This window comes from Lonchura striata, chromosome 5 (assembly GCF_046129695.1).
Source record: "Lonchura striata isolate bLonStr1 chromosome 5, bLonStr1.mat, whole genome shotgun sequence".
In the NCBI taxonomy this organism is placed as follows: domain Eukaryota; kingdom Metazoa; phylum Chordata; class Aves; order Passeriformes; family Estrildidae; genus Lonchura; species Lonchura striata.
Window position 1 is genome coordinate 20205497 of NC_134607.1, and position 21988 is coordinate 20227484.

General features: G+C 42.0%; 1 protein-coding gene across 2 annotated transcripts in view; it reads left to right on the plus strand.

Annotated features, from left to right (window-relative positions):
- Positions 1-21988, plus strand: part of CHST11 (carbohydrate sulfotransferase 11) — a 157796-nt gene extending 135808 nt beyond the window's left edge. For both annotated transcript variants that reach the window (XM_021536195.3, XM_077783370.1), the window contains exon 3: positions 17124-21988. In XM_021536195.3, coding sequence (XP_021391870.1) covers positions 17124-17972 — 849 coding nt within the window. In that variant the 3' untranslated portion in view covers positions 17973-21988. The remainder of the gene's footprint in view (positions 1-17123) is intronic.

The following is a 21988-nucleotide window of genomic DNA, read 5'->3' on the forward strand; positions in this document are numbered from 1 at the left end:
CCAAACACCAAGTTTTCCACAGACATATCTATGAGTTTGGCTCTTCCAGCATGGCTGAGCTCAGTGGATGGGTCACTGCCCTGCTCTCCAGATAGCAGGGTGACCTTGGGCAGGTGATGAGACCCATCACTACTCCTTTCCAATGGCATGACGGAGAACTGGGCTCCTCTGTGGGCTTTTGGTCTGCCTTGGCTCAGGACCCTTCTGCAGGTCTTGCTCTTGCTGATGGTGGCACTGGACAAGAGCATTCACAAGTCAACACTATAAAAAATTGCCAGGAGTTGGACACAGTCTGTGGGTTTTCTATAAAAAGATTAATTATAGACTTTATTGCTGAGTGCCAAATCCATTTTTCCCCTCTTCTGGGAGCCATTCAATAAACTTTATGTTCTGAGGTAGAGCAAAACTGTTGTAGTTTAATGCAGTGTTTTATGCCTCTTCCCTGCACTCTTAACACCTGATTGTTGCTAATAGCCCAGTGTGGATTTTATTTTTCTTTCTAAATTATATTAATAGATCTGAAATGCCCTGTGACTTGGCATTTCCCTCTGGACGCTTACCCTTTCTTGCCCAGGAAGAAGCCAATATTTCCAAGAGCAGTTGCCTGTATAGATTTACCTTTTCCGGTGATCAGCATCTGTGTTTATACTCCTTTCATAGAACCATCAGGCTTTGTTAGTGCAAGTTTTTGGGCATAAACCAGAACAAACCATGCCCGGAAATGAAAAACAACCCTAACGAAAATGAAAGCCCCCTCCAGGAAATGCACATATAGAGCAACAAACTCAGAATTTAGGTTGCCACAGTGGTTTTCATTCATCCTTTTCTAACTGACACATTTTCACATTCATGATCTTCTGGGTATATTTAAGGGAGGATGGGTTGGGAAAGGGAACTTAACTTTAGCAGAATATCAAAAGAAATGCTTCTCAACAGAGAAGTGCATCAGAATATGTTCTCCCCTAAAGCAAATGTCCTTCAAAAACAGGACTAGGTGATGCATTGAATATGGCACACTATGATACTCCACAGCAGGAAGTGAAAACATCTTTTGTAGCTTACAGCTCTGATGGGGGGAAATTTTCAAAGGCTTTCAGAAGCCACCGGTGCAGTAACTCCCATATGCAGTTTCAACAACAGTCATCTCCATAACACTGCAGGTAACACTCCCTAATGCCCCACACCAGGATTTGGGATGAGCCATCATCCTCTACTGAGCAGAGAAGCTGGGTGACTTCTGGCAGTAAGTCTTCTGTCCTACAGAATCTCTGTGTAACATGTAAGCTGTGAGATTTCTTTTAGAGGTGATAGTGGTGGTATACATTTCTTAATAACATCAGAAATTCCCAAGGAGTCACATTTTCAAAGCATTTGGAAATCAAGAGGAAATTTTTATTAACTTCAATAGCTTTTGAACCAGGCCTATATGTGGGGGTTTTTGTTTTGACATTGCCTAAGACGGAGGGGAATTGGGTTTTTTGATAGTACAGCACCAGATTGCAGGCTCTGCATCTGTGGTTTTTTTTAATTCAGAACAACTCTGCTTTTATTAGATTTGTGTTATCTCTTGTTTTACTACAATCTTTTTTGCATTTCATAAATATTAATTTCCCAAGCAGCCTCTTTTGTTTAGTAGTTTTAATCTATCACAGACTTTTCTGTTTTCCTTTCCTCTCTTGTCCCAGAGAGATGTCATCCTCTGCTATCAAAAGCAAGATAGCTCTTCAGCCAAGGAAGCTCTTCAGCCCAGAGATGTAGGAGCAGTATTTTTGCTAGGTTTCATTTTTGTTTCCTTCTCAGTGTTCTTCCCCTTCACTAACACCAGTGCCAGGCTCAGATTTCACTTGCTTCCTTGGTGGGAACAGCTTTGTCTTTTCCCTTGTCATCTATGGACAGACATTTTAGACCATTCATTTGTCTTTGCACTGATGTGGAGGTACCAGGCTGCTTTAGCAGATGCCATTCAAACCCAGAGGGCTGTTCCCAGGCAGGCTGTGGTTTTGTTACTATTTGGAGGTTTTTTAATGGAATTGCTCAGAGTGCTTGTTTTCCTTCATGTTTTCCTTCACCTTCTCTGCTGTGTTTCTAGTTTAGTACCAATGAGTAAGTTGTGGTAGGCTGAAACAGGTAGGCAGATTTGTAGTACTTCATTTAAGCTGTACCCACTAACCAGCTTCTTGATGCTACTTCTCCAAATTGGACTGGTTGGCTTAATATTGTCCACCTATTCCAGATAAACTATTTGCTTCTCACCCTTCTCTTGTTTGTACTGGACCAGTATTAAAAAACAAACAAACAAAAAAAAAACTACCTTTTTTTTTTTTTTTGCTATGAGCTTTCTAGATCAGTGAACTTTATGGTTTGGTTTTTCTTTTCAGTAACATACAGGCTGATTTTTGGGGCTGTGGAAAATTCATATTATTAAATCAAAAACCAGACCAACACATGCAACCCTTCCATTTTGTACTTTAAGTTATTTTTTAAAATCCTGGTACATCTAGGAGTGCTCTGACCGTACTTAAGTCTGATTACATTCTGTAAAATCTCAGTGGCATTTAAGGTAGTTGTTTTGATAAACAGAAAGCTATATGTGTTACTGCAGAACATGCTAAATATTTTGCAATGGGCATTGCCAAATGTCTGTTACTGATTTCTCATAGACACCAAGTTGCTATGGAAGTTACATCCAAAGGTGAATCTCCTCAGTGTTGTTCAGTGAAGAAATGACAAGGAGGGAAAGGTGTAAGGTTAAACTGAATGCTTTGAGTATCTGTAATTTACTGATTCCAGCATTCTTTGCTGCCATAGTTTCTCAGTCTGGATCTTGAGTCTCCAATTTAATCCGTTTACTTAACCTGTCTGTAACATAAAGGACTAGAAAACTCAGGGAGGAGAAATATTTAGAGATATATCTTCTTCTGAAATTCTCCCAGAGCAGTACCAGAAACCAGTGCTGAAAAATAAATTCCATTTCCCCTCTTAAGAAAAAGGCAAGATGACAGAAAATTGAAAGTGCCAATAGCATTAGGTTGCTGTGCCTTGAGCTTGTCAGTTGCCTTTGGACAGAGAAGAGGTGCTGGAGGAGAACAAAGTTCAGCTTGTGAAGATGGTAGAAGAATGCAGCAGCATTGAATTGGTTCTTTTTTTGGCTGGCTTCTGACATCTGGAAAGTGGGGATGATGCTTTAAAGTTTGTAGATTGAAAAAATACCAGGTAAGTACTGAGTGTTATTTTTATCCCAGACCTTGATCTGCAATAGTGGCTCCAGGTGCAGCCTCAGGAGAAGTTATCCATCCTGCCAGCACCTGCAGATCCCTCTGCAGTTTAGCTGAGCTTTATTTGGGAATAAGCATTTATTCCCATTGAACATACATCTGCTGCCTTCAGTCCCTAAAGAGGCTGGTTATAGCTAAAATATGCCCATGTTTTTGTGGACTCAGGTCTGCTCCACTGCTCACCACAGGGAGCTGAGAGATCTCATAGTGCTTCTAACAAGCTGCACTTTGAGGCTGTGATCCTGAGATTTACTGATTTCAGTTGATCCAAAAAAACTGAGTGAGGTCCAGAGGATGGGAGGGGCCCAATCCTGTCTGCAATGGGTGAAGATGGAACAAAAAATATTGTTACACTGATGTGCAGGCTCTTCATAGCTTAGCTGGCTGTTGAGCAGTTCAGGTTTTCTCAGTTAATCTTGGCAAGTGTTTTCTCCTCCTGGAAGCAGTCTGAGTGAACCAGCAGTTTGTCTCTGCTCAGGTGGTCCTTCTCTCTCCACAGCTGCAGATAAGAGGGCACGAATCATGAAAAGCAAAACAGGAGCAGATGTTCTCCATCAGGTTTAAAGTAGAAGTGTATGGTAGCTGCTTTAGCTCAGTCTCCTAAGAATACCTGTGTTTTGGAGCAGCCTTCTACTCAACCTGTTTAACATCCATGTCTTCCTTTGAAAATGTTTGCATCTCCCCTACTCTTCTCCCAGCCCTCCCACGGGTCTGAAAGTTTAATTTAAGCTCCAGTGGTATTGAGAGCAGCTTGCAGAAGGAGTTCTTAAATGGGGAACAGTCAAGGAGAGAGAGGGAAGAGCAATGAGAGGCAGAAGTGGAAAAGAAGCTCAGGTGGAAGGAAGAGTTAAGGCTAACCTTAAAATAACTGGGATTACCTTAGACCCTCTATTGCATTAACCAGGGGCTGAGTGAACATGGTGGTGTTAATAAGGTGAGTTAAGGGGTCATAACCACTTCTGAAGGGCACTGGGAAGAGGGACTGAAGTTGTGGGCTTGGACTTGCAGGTGCATAAAGAGAGGTGATGGAGAGCTAGTGTGAGAGTGCCTGGGAAAGCAGAATAAATTGAATGAAATTACAGTTTGTTCCTGAAAGCGGTGAATCCTATGTACTGCCTTCCCCTGTGAACGAAGTTTATTTTTAAACAAACAAAGCCAGAGATAAAGTTAGGTCATGAAGCGGGAAGTGAATATCCCTAAAAACAAGAAGATGGGAAGAGGCTTTGTGAGACTTCCCTGTTTGTGCTAGCTGGGATACACATCAGTGGAAGATACCCATGGGATGGATTGCAGTAAAGGACATTGAGCAAACACCAGATCAAAAGTGTTTAAGTATGGTCCTTACAAATGGGCCTTTGTACAGTGACCTGCTCCAGCTAGGATCAACCATCAGAAGGGGTTTAGAAACAACAGGATAAGCAGACTTTCATGAAATCAGTTTTATATTTGAAATGCAAAACTAAGATGGTTGAAAGCAGTTTGGGTGTCATTGTTAATCCCTAGGTCAGCAGTGCTGATATAGCTCATAAAAGACAGGATATGTTCAAAGAGCAAAATCCACTGTTCATTGTCAGCGTGTTTGTGGAGGCATTTGTGCCATGGAAGCATCCCCATGAGCTGAAGGGCAGAAGCACTTGGCAGCTCTCCCTGCCTTGAGAAGAGAGATCCTGAAGCAGGCAACACTGCAGGTTGGAAGAGAAATCTTGAGCTCTTCATTCATGGATCCAGTGGGTGGAAGCTCCTGCAGAGTGTCTAAAATGACAGCTCTCTTAGCAAGAAACTGTAATTTAGGTGTACTACTTCTGTCAGGAATATCAGCTCTTCCTACATTATGTGTACTTGTCACTTTTCCCTGCTCCTAAATCCATGTCACCTGGCAGCTCTGGAGAAGGACAACCTCTATGCAGTAAGCCAGAACATTATCTGCTGCCTTTGTTTCTCAGGAGCCATCAGACATCTCTGCTGTCTTGACTGAAATCAACAGGGAGCTGGCAGCAGTTCCAGGTACTGAGTGGGCAGCATGAATGCTTCTCACACCACCCTACTAAGAAAAATCAGCAACAAGTCTGTTTTTTCCCTTCACTTTGCCACTGAATTTTTTCAATCCTGCCTACTTACACATCAGAATGTGTTTCAGTGCTTCAGGACAGCACCCATTAGTCCTGGTCTGTGACCCACATAACTGCGTGTCCCATCTGGATACTTCCTGCTTGGATGTGGGCAGGGATGCATATGCATGTATTCATAGGTATGTATAGAGGGATGCACGCATTCCTGCCCAGCTTCTTGGCATTATTTGTTCATCAAAGAGAAAAGAAGCAGCTTATGAGGGCGCTGTGCCACAGAGCCCCACGGAGCCCCACGGAGCCCCAGAGAGCACACGGGTGCTGTGCCATGGAGCCCCACGGAGCACATGCTCCTGGCTCCCCTGGCCTGCAGCTGAATGCCTCCACTCACTGCTGCTGTCCGGCCACGGCCCCTCGGGCTGCGGGCTGGCACCTCTCCTCCTCACCTCGCTGCTCAGGGACAGGCAAGATCTTCCCCATCTTCCAAGGCCCTGCCTGGAGCTGCAGGCGTGTTAGCGCGGGGACGTCAGGGACCAGCTCCAGGGGCTCCGCATGCAGAGCAAGAGCTGGCTGAAAACTCACTCCTGGAGCTCCGCTTTCTTCCCGTCTTTGCTGGCATGCTCTAGCTGCAGGTGGGGTAAGGCAGATGACAAGGGTATGAGAGCAAGGAAGAGGGAGCCAGCCTTTCAGCAGATAGAGAGGGAACTGATGAGAGGCTGGCATGCCTTCAACATCTGTGAAAGGAGCAGAGGGCAAGGAGACAGCATTTGGTTGCAGCCAGAGAAGGATCCCAGAAACCTGAGCTCAGAGGGGCCTTTTCTGTTCATTTGCTTTGCGAAGTTTAAAAAAGAATGAGCATTAAAAAAAGGAAATAAAGATGATGTGCAATTTCTTTCAGGCTGTAGTTGAGGTAACAGTTTGAAAAAAAATAGCTGCCATTTAAAGAAACACTAAGAATTTGTTCTTCTATTGTAAAGCAACATTTAGTATGCATCTCTAAATAGATCTGTTACAAGATGAGACAGAGAACCCTTAGAAATCACAGCAAACACAGCTGTAGCAGTGAGGAAAATGAATAAGGCATCATGCTAATATTTGTACCTTCCAGTTGTCTTGAATGGCTGACAGAAAGGAGTTTTAACATTGTCCTTGTGCTCTGACGTAAGAAGAATTAACGTAGCAAGTCAGATGCTTAAAAATGCAACCAAGTCACCCTAGGCTTGTTAGGATTTAAGGAAGATTACCTGGGTGCATTTTCTGTTCTTTTATTTCTGTGCCGAGCATGTAGCAGAATCCAGGAGGACTGGAAGTTTCCAGCAAAGGAGTGGTGGTTGTATCCAGAGAATGTTGGATGTTGTCTGTGTGGAGCTGGCACAGTGGGTGGACCGTGTTGGCATTTGGGAAGAGGTGTCAGTAGCCAACAGGGAAAGCAGACTTATGCATGTGCTCTTTGCTTCCCAGAGAAGCCTGAGGTTTGTTGCAGTTGGCCATGGCAGTGGGTTTGTTTTGGTGTACAAAGACTGAAACAGCTGGGGATTTTAACAGAAACAGAAGATATTGAAAAAGCAAATTATTTCCTCTCCTGTGTCATGGTACATCTTCTGACTTTTATCTTGATCCCTCTTTGGGCCCAGTCCTGACAGAATTTTAGTTGGGCTAAAGGACTGCTGCTGGCTTGTTTGGGACTGAGCATCCCTCAGAGTTGGAGTCACTGGTGTTTATCTCAATAAACAATAATATTGTTTATCTCAATAAAGAATAAATCAGACCTAGGAAGCTATTGATGAAGCAGGCTTTTTGTGCTAACCCATAATTTCTGTGCTACATTCTTCAGCAGGCAAGTTTCCTGGGAAGCCTGTTGTAATTAGGATTATAAATGAATGCTAGCATTCTAGTATAAGAGGCCTTTTGTCTTTTCAAGCAGGAGGTAATCTAATTCTTTTTGTAGAGCAGCAGAAAGGTGAAAAGTTTCCAGTTAACTGTAATTAAGGCCATGGAGAATGAGCAACCCTGGTTAGTCACCTTCTGTGAGCATTAGTGAGCAGCACAGTCAAACGTGCCAGTAAAAGTTACCTTAGAACAGCAAGGTTTAATCTGAGCACAACATAATGTTACCAAGGGGAAATAAAATAAACTTTATGTTAATTTGTGATAGTTTAGTCAAGGAGAAGAAAATTATTACCCAAAGGGTTTAGGTATTTTGCCAGTCTGTGCCAGGATGAATTCATCCAGATCATTACAAGAAAAGAGAGCCATATTGAGATAGGAGATGCAATCTGTTCTTGTTTCTGGTACTGACCTGCTGGGAGGGTGAGATTAGCTTTCTCTTCCCTGTCTTCTCTGATCCTTGGCACCATCTAGTTAGAAGCAAGGCTCACAGGGCAGAACTTACAGGGTGACACATGGCAGGCATCAGCACTCCTACTTCCAGCCTCTTACCTTAAAAATAACAGCACAGCATTTCTTGGCGAGGGCCTGAACCTGCATCCCTGGCCCACAGGAGCAGCATTCACCTGACCTGCTCAGAGATATTGGAAGGGACATCCCACAGTGTCCCATTGTCCCAACCAAATGCCTGCTTGGATTGGGGAACAACTAAGCAACACACTAAACATGTAATTGCAGGGTTCCCCTCTCCTCTAGGGGATTGCTAAAGCCCATGAATTATATGTAAGAAAACAAACTATGCAGCAACTCTCTCCTGTTTCTCCTATTTGGGTTTCAAAAGCTCTGAGTGTGCTGCACACTGAGTTAAAAATTGGAAACATATTACCCAGATTTAGCATGGGACTGAGTAAATTGTATTCACTTAAAATAGCAGATATCCTGCTGAGAAAAAAAATAAGTATTTCTATTTGTCTGCATGACACCTAAGCTGCAACCTGGAGGTTCAGGAGGAGGATTTGTGTTACTGAGAAATCCATAAATGTTGGCTGCCAGGTCAGAGCTGCTGAGGGGAGCACAGCACATATGTCCCAGGCAGCTCCAGGCATTCAGACGTCCTGTATCTCCTCCCCATGTCCTGTGCAGGGTTTCACACAGTTTCTGGATGCTGTTGCCTTTTCCTCAGGAGGGTTTCATTCACAGCACTGACTGGCCCCTGCCTGTATGGCTCTGCAATGTTTGCTGAAAGCCTTGCTCCTAGAGTGTGTGGAATACTAAGGGATTATTATTATTGTTAATATTATTATTATTAGATTTATTATTATTTTATTTATAATACTGAAGTGGTGTTGTTATTGTTATTGGTATTGTTATTTTTATTGTTATTACTGACAGTAAGCTTAGCTTAGAGAAGCCACAATCCCACGTTTGCAAAGCTTGAAAGACCTGCAGGACAACACCTGCCTGCGTGGTGGGATAATTTGAGTCCTTTTTTGTTCTTGGGCAAATGGATGTTCCCAATGCTGGACATCATTCTGTTTCACTATAGACGTGTCTTACCTTTCTGTTGGGATCTATTCTCTATCTGAGTCTCTCTTGTTTAGCTGTGTTACTACTTGTCCTAACGAGACTGAGTCCAAATTATTTCTTTCCTCCTTGTGGAATTTCTTATGTATTTTTGTATTTACGTATCTACTCAATCCTGTTTCCTCACTCCACCCAGTTTATCTCACCCCTGTAACCACAGCTCCTTGCAACAGAGAAACAAATGTCAGTTTTTCCATTGTCTCCTAGATGCCAGCTATGTTAAAATGTTGTTTCTTACTCTGTTTTTTAAGGGCTACTCCCAGCTCCACCCTGGCTGACTCCATGTGTGCCCAGCCCCATGCTCCTCCTGGTGCATCATTTGCTGATGTCCATGGCATGCCTTTTCCTAACCAATTCTCAAGCCTTTTCTTTAAGATCATGTCTACAGCCTCCACAGTAAAGATGTAATAGCAGAGGGCAGCAGCTACAGGTCACTCACTTGGCTTCGAGCATCCCAGACCATGTGCTTGTCCCTGAGTTTGGGTTGTCCCAGTTAATGTTTCATCTATGCCCCGACTGTAACCTGGCAGCTGTGAGATAAAAAGTGGAAGCCTCTTTGACTCTGTCTGCTGTCCCTGGTGACTTGGAGACAGTCCAAGCCCTTGGCCCTTTCCCAAGCACCTGTGGACAACAGTAGTTTATCCTTGGAAAAGGAGAGTTAGAAGGACAGTGGTTGTGTCCCTGTGTGTTACAGGTTCCACACACAGGTCTGGAGAGCATGAGCTCAGCCCTAGCCATCAGAACCGTGCATGTCTGTGTGTGTGTGTGTGTGTGTGTGTTGGAGGGGAAAGGACAGAGAGTTTTCATTTTAAAATTAAATTCATATGATAGCCAGACCTTCCAGCTTTTTCATGCAAACAGTGATTTATCGCTGCACTTACAGAATGAGCCAGGAGCAAAGAGATTCATCACATGCTGTCCTTTCGTGCAGAGCAGCTGTGGTGGCAGTGCAGAGGGGTCAGGTCCCACCACGGAGCCTCTGCCATGGGAAGGGCACAGCTCTAACCCCTCACCCCCCCATGGCTTCTGGGGTCCCAGCCTGGGGTTTCATCTGCTTCTTCTTGTTGTGAGAGGGGAAAAAAAAAAGGATTGACCATCTATTGCCCTTCTCCCCCTCCTTTTGTTTGGCTGCTGGAAGGACACTGCAAAGTGCTCTTTGTACACGCAACATGAAGCTCCAAAATCATCTTCTATAAATTGAATCCCAATAAGCCCACCAGCATGAAGATTGATTGCTTTAAGTGTTCCCAGCTCAAGACTTCTCCAGCCCTCCATGAAGATTTCTTACCTCTTGCATGTGCACTTAAACTCAGTCACTTCAGTTTTGCCTGCCCCATGTTTATAATATTTCCCCAGAGCTTCAGAACAGCAATGTGCATATCAGCATATCCTTCAATAAAGCCAGGCCATAGGTCTTTCTGCATGATCTTCCTCAGGACTTCCAACTTTTCCTTCTTCTTGTTCAGAGGAGACACTTTACAAAATTTATACATTTATCTTACAAACCCTATGTATGGTATGAGTCCTGATACCAAATAGCTCCTATTAGGGAAAATGGGAATGGACAGGCTTCCCAAGATGTTTGGGATTATACAGGAGAAAGTGGCATTGGAAGGGAGTTGGTTCTTTTTTTCTTGGATTAGTGTCTTGTGTGACAGTTTTAGCCTGATTAAAAAGCTGGTTTTCATCTACAGCTGTGCTATTTGGTGTCAGTCTCTGATTTTTCAAGATTTTGTATCATTTAGCATCCCTGTGGTATTTTACTTTCTCTCCAAGATGAAAAGGCCAATACTTAATAACCTAGTTGTGAAGTTTTCCAAGGATAGTGTCAGCATCTGTGGCTGCATGGGTGTCTGTTGCCAGGTTTTGCCTGGTTCAGTGTTGTTTTTTTTTTCTAGCACTTGTCTAGTACCTGGTCAAAGAAGAGTAAATGCCAAAGTTGATGTGGGTTTGGGGTTTAATCAAATCATTGTAGTCCCCACAGTAATGCTGAATTATCTCACCCTTCTCTGCTGTACTCTTCTCCGAGTGCACACAGGCACACAGGACAAAGTTGTGGATGTGCATAGGAAGAAGAAGGAAGGAATGTATCAAGCAATTCAGGATTTTGGCAATACACTGTTAGCAGCTACTGTGTATGACTATTGTTCTTTCAAGAGCTTTGATCCTTCTTTTCATAGCCCTGGTGCATTCTCTGCAATGGGAACTGAAAATTGTGTGGTTATCTTGGTTTGCAATACAAAGAATTGAAAAAGTAAAAGACCGTATTCAGCCTAATCTTCTCCATGGGACAGTAGGTTCAATGCATGAAATGGAGAAAATAAGACAGCTTTGTAACATTTCAAGAGTTTTCTTCAGAGGATGTAATTTGCTTCTAAAATGTTCTCACTTGGTAAAAACACTTCTAAGTTAATATTAGTTTTATCTTCTATTTTCCTGTCACTCTGTAGAGACTTTTTCATAGCAAATTCATATTTCAGTTTGTCTGTCCACAAGTTTTCAGGGAAGATGTTAAGCATTTCCATCTTCAGGATACCCAATATACTTTCTCTGAATGAATATTAATTTTTTGTATGCTCCTCATTTGAGTGCTCAAGAGTTTTTGAAAAAGTTAAGTCAAAATTAATATGCCATGAAATGTGAAATAAATCAAAGTATGAAAAGTTGCAAAGCTATTACTTTAAAAAAATGTTGCAGTTCAGGTCAGTTTAATAAAATCCCTTTATCAAAAATGCAATTGTTCTTTTAGATGCAGTGTTTTGATTTGCACAGCTACAATTGTCTGACTGTCAACTGTAGAAATCTGCACAGAGTAATAATTGTTTGTGATTATTTGAGAAATACTTGGACTGTCAAGTATGAAAAATTGCTGGTTCCCTATTATTGTCTAATGCACATTTTGAAGAATACAACCTAGAACTTGGTGTATAGCACATATATACACTAAGTAGGGTAGTTATGGATACAAAAGCCAAGTCTTAAAATAGTCTAAACCATATTTATAATTTCAAGGCTTTCCATCAAGGTTTCAAGAATCTTATTCACACCTTCTATGTGAAAACAGGATTGGAAACATGCTTGCATGTAACCTCATACTCAAAAATCCCTCACCCTTTTAGCATCTGGGAAAACAATAGTAACACTGAAAAGCATTTTGTATATTGAATAACAAACACCTCCTAGAACTCAGATGGTGTAATTGATGGGCTGGGGGAAGGAGAGCTAATAATAACTGAGATTTCAGACAACTGACTCTCTCGATGTCACACAACCAGGACCATTAGTGCCACCTATAGTTTGTCTGTCTGACAGTTCTCACTTTAAGACCTTTCTTTCTGTGGATTCTGAGGCTGCTATACACACTCCTTCTGAACAAATACTATTAAGAAGAATTTGGTGGAGATGAGTTCTGGTTTTATCAGTGCCAGACAGCCCCAGCTGGGTGTCAACTGGATTTTAGTTGATGGACCAAAGATGATGGGAATTCTCAGTAACTAGCACAGTTCTAGCACAGAACACAAACCAAACCTCTGAACACAAAGGTAACTGAAGAATTAAAGGCAGATACAAAGTCTTTGTTAAAGCAAAATTGAAGAGAAAAGCCAATTTAGCAAGGAATGGGTCTACAAACACCATTCACAATATTTATCCTGTTTATTCCATGCAAAACTAATTTGGATAATTTTGCCCTTCAGTCTGCCATGTTTTAAGTGTCATGTTAGGACTCCCAGCATAGGGTGGTTGTGAGCCTGGTTACAGTAATACAGAACTAGCTGCAGGCAATGCACTAGAAATAAACAAAACCCTGCCTGGTAAATGTGGAGGGTACTGCTTTCCACCATACTTTTTATAGTGAGACAGAATTTAATTAATGGGCTTTTTGAGTGACACTTCAGTATTTCCAGCCTTCTATTAAGAATCTGCTTTCAATGCAAGTAGTTGTGTGAATTGAATTGATCTCTGCACTTAGTTTTCAGTAGACTACTATATTCAGGAAAAAAAAAATCCCTGTGTTTAAATCTGTACTTGCTGCTTGGCCGTCAAGCTTGGAAGAGTCTTCAAAGATTACTTTATCCTGCTGTGCTTAAGTAACCAGAAGGAAATACCTCCCATCTCATTACTCTGGTTTACCTTGGATAACCCTTGCCTGTAATGAGTTGATGACTGCCAGCTGATCAGCATTTCTGGTCAGTAGATTCTCTAGTGCTCTCCACAGAACGCCCTCCTGCCCCCCTCTGCACACACACCCACCTTCCAGTGAACGGGAAACATCCACATGGGCAGGGTGCACTGGACTTTCCTCCCTTCTTGTTACTCTGGGACTGATGGAGATGAGAAGCTTCTGGGATCAGAGTGTCCCCAGACTACTTTTTTCTTTTTCTTCCTTTTAATGCCACTGAGCTTAGAAGTCTCCCACTGCTCATGTCACTTCACTGTTCAACTTGGTTGCTGCATCAGAAAAGGAAGGAAAGCTTTGATCTTGACATGCCCTTCTTCTCTATCCCCCTTTACAACTTCAGCAGGAAAACAAAAATATGATTAAGTGCATATCTGGTGTCACTCCTTTCAGGGGAGAACAGCTGCTTTTATCAGATGTCTTCCCAAAACCTTTAACAACCTGAAGTCCAAGTTGAACTGTCAGAGAACACACCCGAGCACAGACTTTATCACCATCCCCACACTGCCCTCAGGGTAATCTGCACACAGGCTTAAAAGTCTCCTCTCTCAAAGTGGATCTAGGCCATTACTTATTGTGGTTTCTAGAACTGAGGGGTCAGCAGGGACCTCTGGTGATGAGCACAGGCATGGCCATCAGTGTCCAGGCAGCAGCTGCACGCTCACGACTCTGCTGCAGCCACATCTCTTACAGCTTTGGAGGAAGAAAAGTCCATGACCCTAATTGTTTGTCTTGTCCTTCACCATCCATGGGTTTAAAGATATCCATTCCTTCGATCTTCTCATCTTCTCTCTGGCTCCTTAAATTTGTGGAGTATATTTTCCACATTAGCTGTGAGCACATTTGCACATTTCCCTGGCCAAGTGGACCTCCAGTTTAAACAAATGTTTCCAGTCTCATTTAAATTTACTGTTTTTCCAGTTCCCCTCATCAGCTTCAGGAGTGAAATTGTTATGTGGCTTACAAGCTTTGCCTGTAACTTTGAATGAAAATGAACCATATTACCATCAGCTAACTCACTGTTAATATATAGTTTCAAAATACTAAATTGAAAATGCTCTTATGATTCACTTGCACTTCACATGCTGTAGACTAGCGGCCACAGAGCATGTCCTTTGTGCAAAGGAGAGTGTGGTTTTTTTCAGGATTCCATTAAAGTCTCTCAGGTGCCTTACCTGGCCTTTCACTAGAGCAGGGTCAGTGTGGCTTTCCTATCAGCCACTCCTTCAGCAAGAGGGCTGTTGCCATCAAACCTCGAGGAGAGCCAGCAGGACTCTGTGTCTCTGGGGGAAGCAGGTAGGTCAGCCCTTCCAGGGTGCATCAGGTGTGTTAACTGCAGAAGATACGGCTTTGGTACACTTGGCATTGTTCTAAGGCAGTCACTAGATTGGCCTTTTATCTTTTTTCTTGCTTTAGTAAACTGAAGTCAGTAGGATAGAATAAAAAGGAAGTCAAGCTTTCTATTTCCTATGTGGTCCTTCATCCATCAGCCATTCCAAAGGGTGCTGTCATTGATGAGAATAGACAATCCCCTTTCACTGTTGCATTTCTATTTGATATGCATTCTGTGTGCCCCCAGGCAGGCCAGAGCACATGCACAGCTCACCCTGGGGTGTTGCTATATACTTAGTAAATGTGGCTTTTATGCCATTTCTTCATATTTTTTTCCATGTTAAAAAGAACTAGAAGAAAGTACCACTTGAAAATGCACAAGTGTAATCTTCTAAATGAATTTAATGTAGTACAAGCTCATTGGTAATTGCAAATACTACAGCTGCGTTTTTCCCCTTACTCTAAATGTCTGAAAATTTCATTAATGTTAATGTATGGGAAAGAACTGCTTAGCCTCTTGATGGAGGAATGAAATCAGGAGCAAAGCACAGCTCTACAAAGATTCATCTGCAGATTAGGGTCTGAAGCAACCATTATATTATCAAATCTGACCTTCTATTTAATACAGACCATAGAATCTCATCTACTTAATTCTGTATTTATCCTAAGAACAGCACCAGAAAATCAGATACAGTGCATTAACATATTACAATGTAGCAATATATTCAGGCATTTCTTTCTTTTTTTTTTTTTTTTTACTCTAAAACATGGGGCAAACAGCACTCCTGTGCTATATGATTTTTGATGAAAGTCTGCAGGAGGAGAGATTTCAGCTTTTTATCTGCAAAGGAGAATTTGTATGTCTGTGTGTTTGCATAGGGTATTGTTTAGTTCTTTGAAAATTATTGACTGGTAACTAACCAGTATACAGCTGTTTGAGATCCATTACTTCTGTTTTGCTCTGAGGACATCATAAATTGAAATAGGAATTTTAAATTTTTTTTTTTAACAGAAAAAGCATTTTTCTTGAAAAATCTGTGTGGTCCTTGACAACTGCTTTCTAACATCTAATTTGGAAACTCTCTGCCAGTCAGTTTTCCTAAGAAGCACAAAGCACATTTCACATCTGGTTTCTCATCTCTTTGACTATAACATAAAACTGCTCTTGAAGTGCACCTGGGAGATATCCAGGGGGATACCACACACACACAAAAGACAAGACAAGCTGTCTAAAAGAGTTGCACTGGGCTACTGCACATTTTAACCACTAGCCAGCATTTTACTGAACAGAGGAGCAAAAGAGATGAGGAAAGTATCAGGGAATTCAGAGGAGAAGTGGTGGGTGGCACTGTGCAAAATACAGAGGTCCCAATCTTGGCATATATACACTCTCTTGAAGAAAAAGTCCCCCTACCCAGAGTTGAGCTGCACCAGCCCCTTTGTGTTGCTCACACCATGGAAACTTTTCTCTGCAACCCACCACAGCCCAGACAGAGGGAGAGTCTCTGTTGCTCACATGCTGCAAAAGCTTTTGCTGCCCCTTGGGTGGGTGAAACTTGGGCTCTTAGCACTAGTCTGTAACAAAACAATTTCTGTTTCCTTTCTCTACAAATCTCAGAAATCCTAAGACTGGCTTGGTCTCATTTTGGAGTTTCATTTGGGTTTTGACTTAAAGTTCATTTGGATTCTGCTCTTTGAGTTTTGATAGATTTTTAAAATATGAATCATGGCTAAGTACTGCTTTTGAAAGCAGAGATCTAAAGGAACATACATAGCAGATGCTTAGAGCCTACATGGCCTCAAATACTTCTTTTCAGTGTCCTTGTTTCATGTTAAATCAACAAGAAGGTACAAAATAAATACTTTTGAAAGATTCAGCATACAAGAAGGAATCTCAGACTTCCTTGCCTATCAAATAGGAAGGTCAATACATGCATGAATTCTTGTCTTTGAGGCTAAATTAATTATTGAGCATAAGGTTCTTTGAAATTCATGGGTAAATTGTGTTACATAAATGTAAATAACATTACTAAAATCTTCCTACTGTTGCTTCAATGCAGTTTATTCTCAATAAGTATAAAGGTATTTGTAGCAGTGAGGATAGGGCTGCACAGCAGAGTGCCATGCAGAGACACTTCTGAATAATCAAACACAGGAGCCCTGCACTGGCATGATCATCATATCTGAATCAATCTTCCTCTTGGAGAGTTGCATGAATATCTGTGGACTTCATTTATTCTGGCCATAGCCATAGAAGCCATATTCAAAGCCATAGAAGCCATATTCAAGGTCATAGCCAGGAAACAAGCCATGACTATTAAATTTTCTAATCAAAAAGACACCGGTAACAAGAACACACACTATTTTCATTTTGTCAAATTTTCCAGTGTCTTCCTACCCCATCTCAGCAGCAAAACGTCCAACACTGCTGTAGCTGTGGGTTTAAACGCAGAGTAGAGGCAAAATTTGTTTTCCAGGCCTAAGAGAAGCAGTGATCACATCTCAGGATAAGGGTTCTGTAAATACACTTGCCACCATGCTGTGTGAGCACTTGTGTGCTCCTTAATATTGTCTTCAAAGCAAAGCTCTGGATGCTCTGTGAACAACACATAATCAGTATGTATCAAGAAGTTTGGAGACAAAAACAGTTTTTGTTCTAGAACAGTATCAGTTGTACTTAGCAACATAATGAATTATTCCATGTAGGGAAAGATCTGCATTTCTATGAATTTGTATAATAAGCAAAAAAGACATTGAGAGTTCCCAGCCCTTGACCTGCTGGTGCCTGTGCTTCTTTTGCAGTTGTCCAACACAGCAATTCTTCATCAGATCAGACGAGACCAAGTGACGGACACGTGCCGAGCAAACAGCGTGTCCAGCAGGAAGCGCCGTGTGCTGACACCCAATGATCTCAAGCACCTGGTTGTGGATGAGGATCATGAAATGATCTATTGCTATGTTCCCAAAGTGGCCTGCACAAACTGGAAGAGAGTCATGATGGTTTTGACGGGAAGAGGCAAGTACAGCGATCCGATGGAAATCCCGGCCAACGAAGCCCATGTGTCTTCAAACCTGAAGACCCTCAACCAATACAGCATCCCAGAGATCAACCACCGCTTGAAAAACTACATGAAGTTCCTCTTTGTTCGCGAGCCTTTTGAAAGACTGGTGTCAGCCTACAGGAACAAGTTCACCCAGAAGTACAACACTTCCTTCCACAAGCGATACGGCACCAAAATCGTGAGGCGCCAGAGGAAAAACGCAACCCAGGAAGCTCTGCGGAAAGGTGATGATGTGAAATTTGAAGAGTTCGTGGCATATCTCATCGACCCACACACCCAAAGGGAAGAGCCCTTCAATGAGCACTGGCAGACTGTGTACTCCCTCTGCCACCCTTGCCACATCCACTACGACCTCATAGGAAAGTACGAAACGCTCGAAGAGGATTCGAATTACGTTCTCCAGCTGGCGGGAGTAGGCAACTACCTGAAATTCCCCACCTATGCAAAGTCTACGAGAACTACTGATGAAATGACCACAGAGTTCTTCCAGAACATCAGCTCCTTGCACCAAACGCAGCTGTATGAAGTCTACAAACTTGATTTTTTAATGTTTAATTACTCAGTGCCAAGCTACCTGAAATTGGAATGAGGGATGGGTTGGGGGGAAAGAGGGGAGAGAAAGCCTGTTTTATTTAAGATTTTTATTTGTCATAATAAATATGGAATATGGGTTATTTTGTAAATTAATATTTTCTTTTTTTGAATGATGCTGCGAGCAGCACAGTCAAAATTATTTAAATCAACTGTAAGAAAGGACAGCTCTCTTTGCAGGGTAACGGGATTGTGACGATCTAGCTGTAGAAATGAATTATACTGCTACACTGTTTAAACAAATGTTAATTGTGTTCTGGTGAATTTCATTGATCTTGCATTCCTCCAGTTCTAATTAATGTTATTTATACTTATTTAAAACATTGTTTCTTAGTAGGTTTCACTTCAGCAGCAGAGATAGGATAACATGTGGACAAAAGGAGTCTGGTTTTGTGCTTTCCTCGACTGAGCTTGCTCTGGGTAATAATATTCTTCCATTAGGCATTGATGCAGGTAAATATGGAGATGGTTCTGGAACCACACGCTTTGAGAAGATTGGTGAAAATAATTTCTTTAGAAAGTGATGTTGTGCTCCATACTAGTACAAAATCTGTCTTTCTAGGCCTGAAAAGGAAAAGTAACTCAGATTTGGGTAGATTTGTGAGTATCTAAAAACCATGACTGAAAGAAATGTGAATGTATTCCTTAGGAAGAGAAACCATGAACCTTTTATAAGTCTTAATGAGTTTTTGGAGAATATGACCACTCCCACTGGCTCTTAATTTGAAGCTTCCCAGCCCAAATTGAATTGGAGATGGTCCATTAGAAAAGAATCAGCATTTGGAAAGTGACTGTAAGAGATTTTTTGAATGACCAAAGCAATTGGCATTGACTTAATTCATATCCAGGATGGAGCTGTGGGGACATCCATCCTCTTCAAGTCGTGCCTCCTTAATTGATCCTAAGATGGGCAACCAAAACTGGCTGGAGAGACACTGGTAATGATATGTTGCTGTAAAGAATCTGGCATGTCATTTGAAAATTCAAAAGTCATCTTCATGTTGATTCTCTAAGCATGCAAGGCAATAAAAACGGTCTCATCTTCCTACATGCTGGTTTCATGGCTTTTTCCTAGGGAGAAGAACAAGAAGCTTTCTTTTTCAGTTGATGCCTAAATGCAATTGCCAGGAATTTTTCTAAGTTCCAATGAGTTAGAAATTCATCTAAGTCATCTCTAGTGTAAGACCATGACATTTTTTCTCAGGGGGAATGTCTCAGTAGCAGTTGTTTTGTGTTTAACAGCTTTTTGGGATGGCAGGTTGTTTTGGGTAAGCAAATAGTAATCTATACACAGCAGATAAACAATAAAAAATGGGAGTTCAGTGTGGATATGTTAGCCAGCTAGTGGGAGAAGAAGTTAAGGCTTCTCCAGATGTTTGCTTCAGTTGAATGCAGGTGAGGGAATGCTCTTTAGCCACCTCAGTGCCTGCAGGCAGCCGAAGGGCAAAAAGAGGAAGAGGCTGAGTTGAGACACTTGTGAAAATAGAAAATCTGTTTTCAAGTTGATAGATGATTAAAAATAGGGGGTTTAACTTGCCTGCTTGTCAATCTTATGATCAAAACAAACCATTTCAAAATGACTGATGATTTAAATAAACTCAGCTGAAGGCAGAGCTGTTTCAACAGTATCAGAACCATATCCTGAAAAATGTCAAATTGTACAGTAGCCAGTAATATCTACTGAATTATATTAACTCCCAGGACACAGATGTGATTAAAGAAGAAAAATAGTTTGCATTTTATTTTATAAAAATAAGCTGTTGAATAAATCTCACTGAAAAACAAATTAACATAACAAACAGCAACTGAAGTCCTTTCATAATTTGATTTGGTCTTAGGCAAGATTCGGGTCATTCTTTTTCTCTATCATACCATACAAAAAAATCTCTTATCTATTCTGGAACAATCACAGTTTTCATAACCCAGCCCCTATTTATAACCTGGAGCACTGGGCTAGTGGCTGACAAGGGGCTGGCTGGCTGACCCCTCTGAATTCCTGACCCATTGCTGGTTACTGGTTGTTGTTTTACTTTAAAGCAGTTTAGTCTCTCTTAGAGTGTGTGGAACTGTACCTCTCACAGTGCCCTGGCTCTCTTATGTTCCTAGTTCAATGGTTGTCTATTTGTTTAAAAAACAACTGTCTGAGGCAGGTTTCCCTTTTCCCCTCACAATACTTCCTACAAGCTATTTGTGTGCTAGTTTGGTCTTGCATCCACCAGTGCTCATATTTTGGTCCAGTTTTCTTCTCAGTCAGCTCTTAATCCACCCAGCAGAATGTGATGTGATTTTTTTTCACTTAAGACAAAAAGTTGCTTCAGAAAGAAAATATTTAAAGAACAGGGTGTGCTTCCCCCTTTCTTTATGTACTTTTCTCTGGCATCATCACCACATTTTTATGCATTCTGACATATTCTCTGTTGTTTCACAGCTTTGGAGAAACCAAACCTCTTTATGGTAGCTGTGATAGGAAAGCTTTAGGTGAAAAATTAGTTCAGGAGATCTGAGAGGTGACCATTGCTCCAACCAGGATTTTTAGCAACAGCTTTGGGTTGGATTACCCAAATTCTGGCTCCCCACAGAGGTAGCTCTATGGGTGGAAGCTCAGCACTTAGGAGGCTTTTATGTGGACTTCAGTGGGTGCTTGAAGTCACTTGCTTTTGAAAAACCTTGATCCCAAACTACTACAGCCTGGCTATTTAGTGCATTTGGAGGTGCTGTGAATGGGCTGTAGATCTGTGTTTAAAATGAACAGCTGACATGCTGGTTTATGGTCTGTCCTGTGCAGTGAGCAGCAAGCCCTTAGCAGCTCAGAGCAGGATGACAGATGTTAAGGAATAGCCATTTCTTTTGGTCTACTGGGTGTGCTGTTTTGACTGAGTCAAAAAACCTCTCTTTCCACTGCAGCCACACAGGAGGACATCCAGGGTTGTTCATGCTCATGTCAGTGAGCTGCAGTGGGGAGCAGCCAGGGAACCAGGTTGGTTTTACCCTCTAACTCTTCAAAGAGTTTCCCAGCTGGAGGAGAAGAGGGGCTGGTCTGCTCCTGAGTTCTGCCTCTCTCCCAGCTCCATTTCTGCTGTGGCCACAGCTGATCCTGGGTGACAAACGGGCAGCACGGAGCCAGAGCAAAATGTAAAATACAGACGTGCCCGTGGGGCTGCAAGGGCCCCCGGGGAAGCTGTTGTTGTAGAGGGGTGTACATGAATTATGTTGAGTAGTGATGAGCACAGAGAGGACCCAGTGGGGGAATTCCTGCTCCCCACCTCTGTCCCCAGCCCCCTCAAAGCTGCTGGAGCAGTGATCCTCATCTCTGAGCAGCTGTTGCCTCCCTGTCATTTGGCAGGGCCATCGCTGAGCCCAGCAGTGCTGGTGGCTCTGTATTTGCATGATACCCACAGCTGAGGGGTCATTCCCCCCAAATGGCAACAAGCACCTTAACCTGGTTAAGTGCAGGCTGAATTTGGCCCATCTGAGTATGGTGGTGACTTCTGGGTGGTGGGATGTTCCCCCCAAACCTGGCTCAGCCCATGCTTCAGCCTCTTCTTCATAAACCATGTCCATTCTGACAGAAATGTGCAAACAGCCTGAACCATGCGCTGTGCAAGACAAGTGAAATAAATAATCCACAAGCAGAAGTGCTTTTAGAAGTAAGTTGACCCCCAATGTTTTAGGGTTTCACTGTAGTCTGCTGCACTTTTCAGGTACAAAAAGGGACTGTCCTTACTATTACTCTTGTTACAGAGAGTGTTATTTTCTTACATGCATGCACAATACAATGTGTACGAATAATTTAACATCAATGTGGGGTTGGATTTTTTCTTTTAACCTATTTGTATGCAGTAGAAGGCTTGTAGAAAAGTATCTCCTCATACTTAAATATACTGTTAATAAAGCAAAAAAGATAAATTATACATTGCCAACACAAGTGTGAACTGCTCATGAATCTTTCCTTAAAAAAGCCATTCAAGCCTGATTATTTTTCTAAATAACTTCAATTAAATTGAAGAAAGAAAA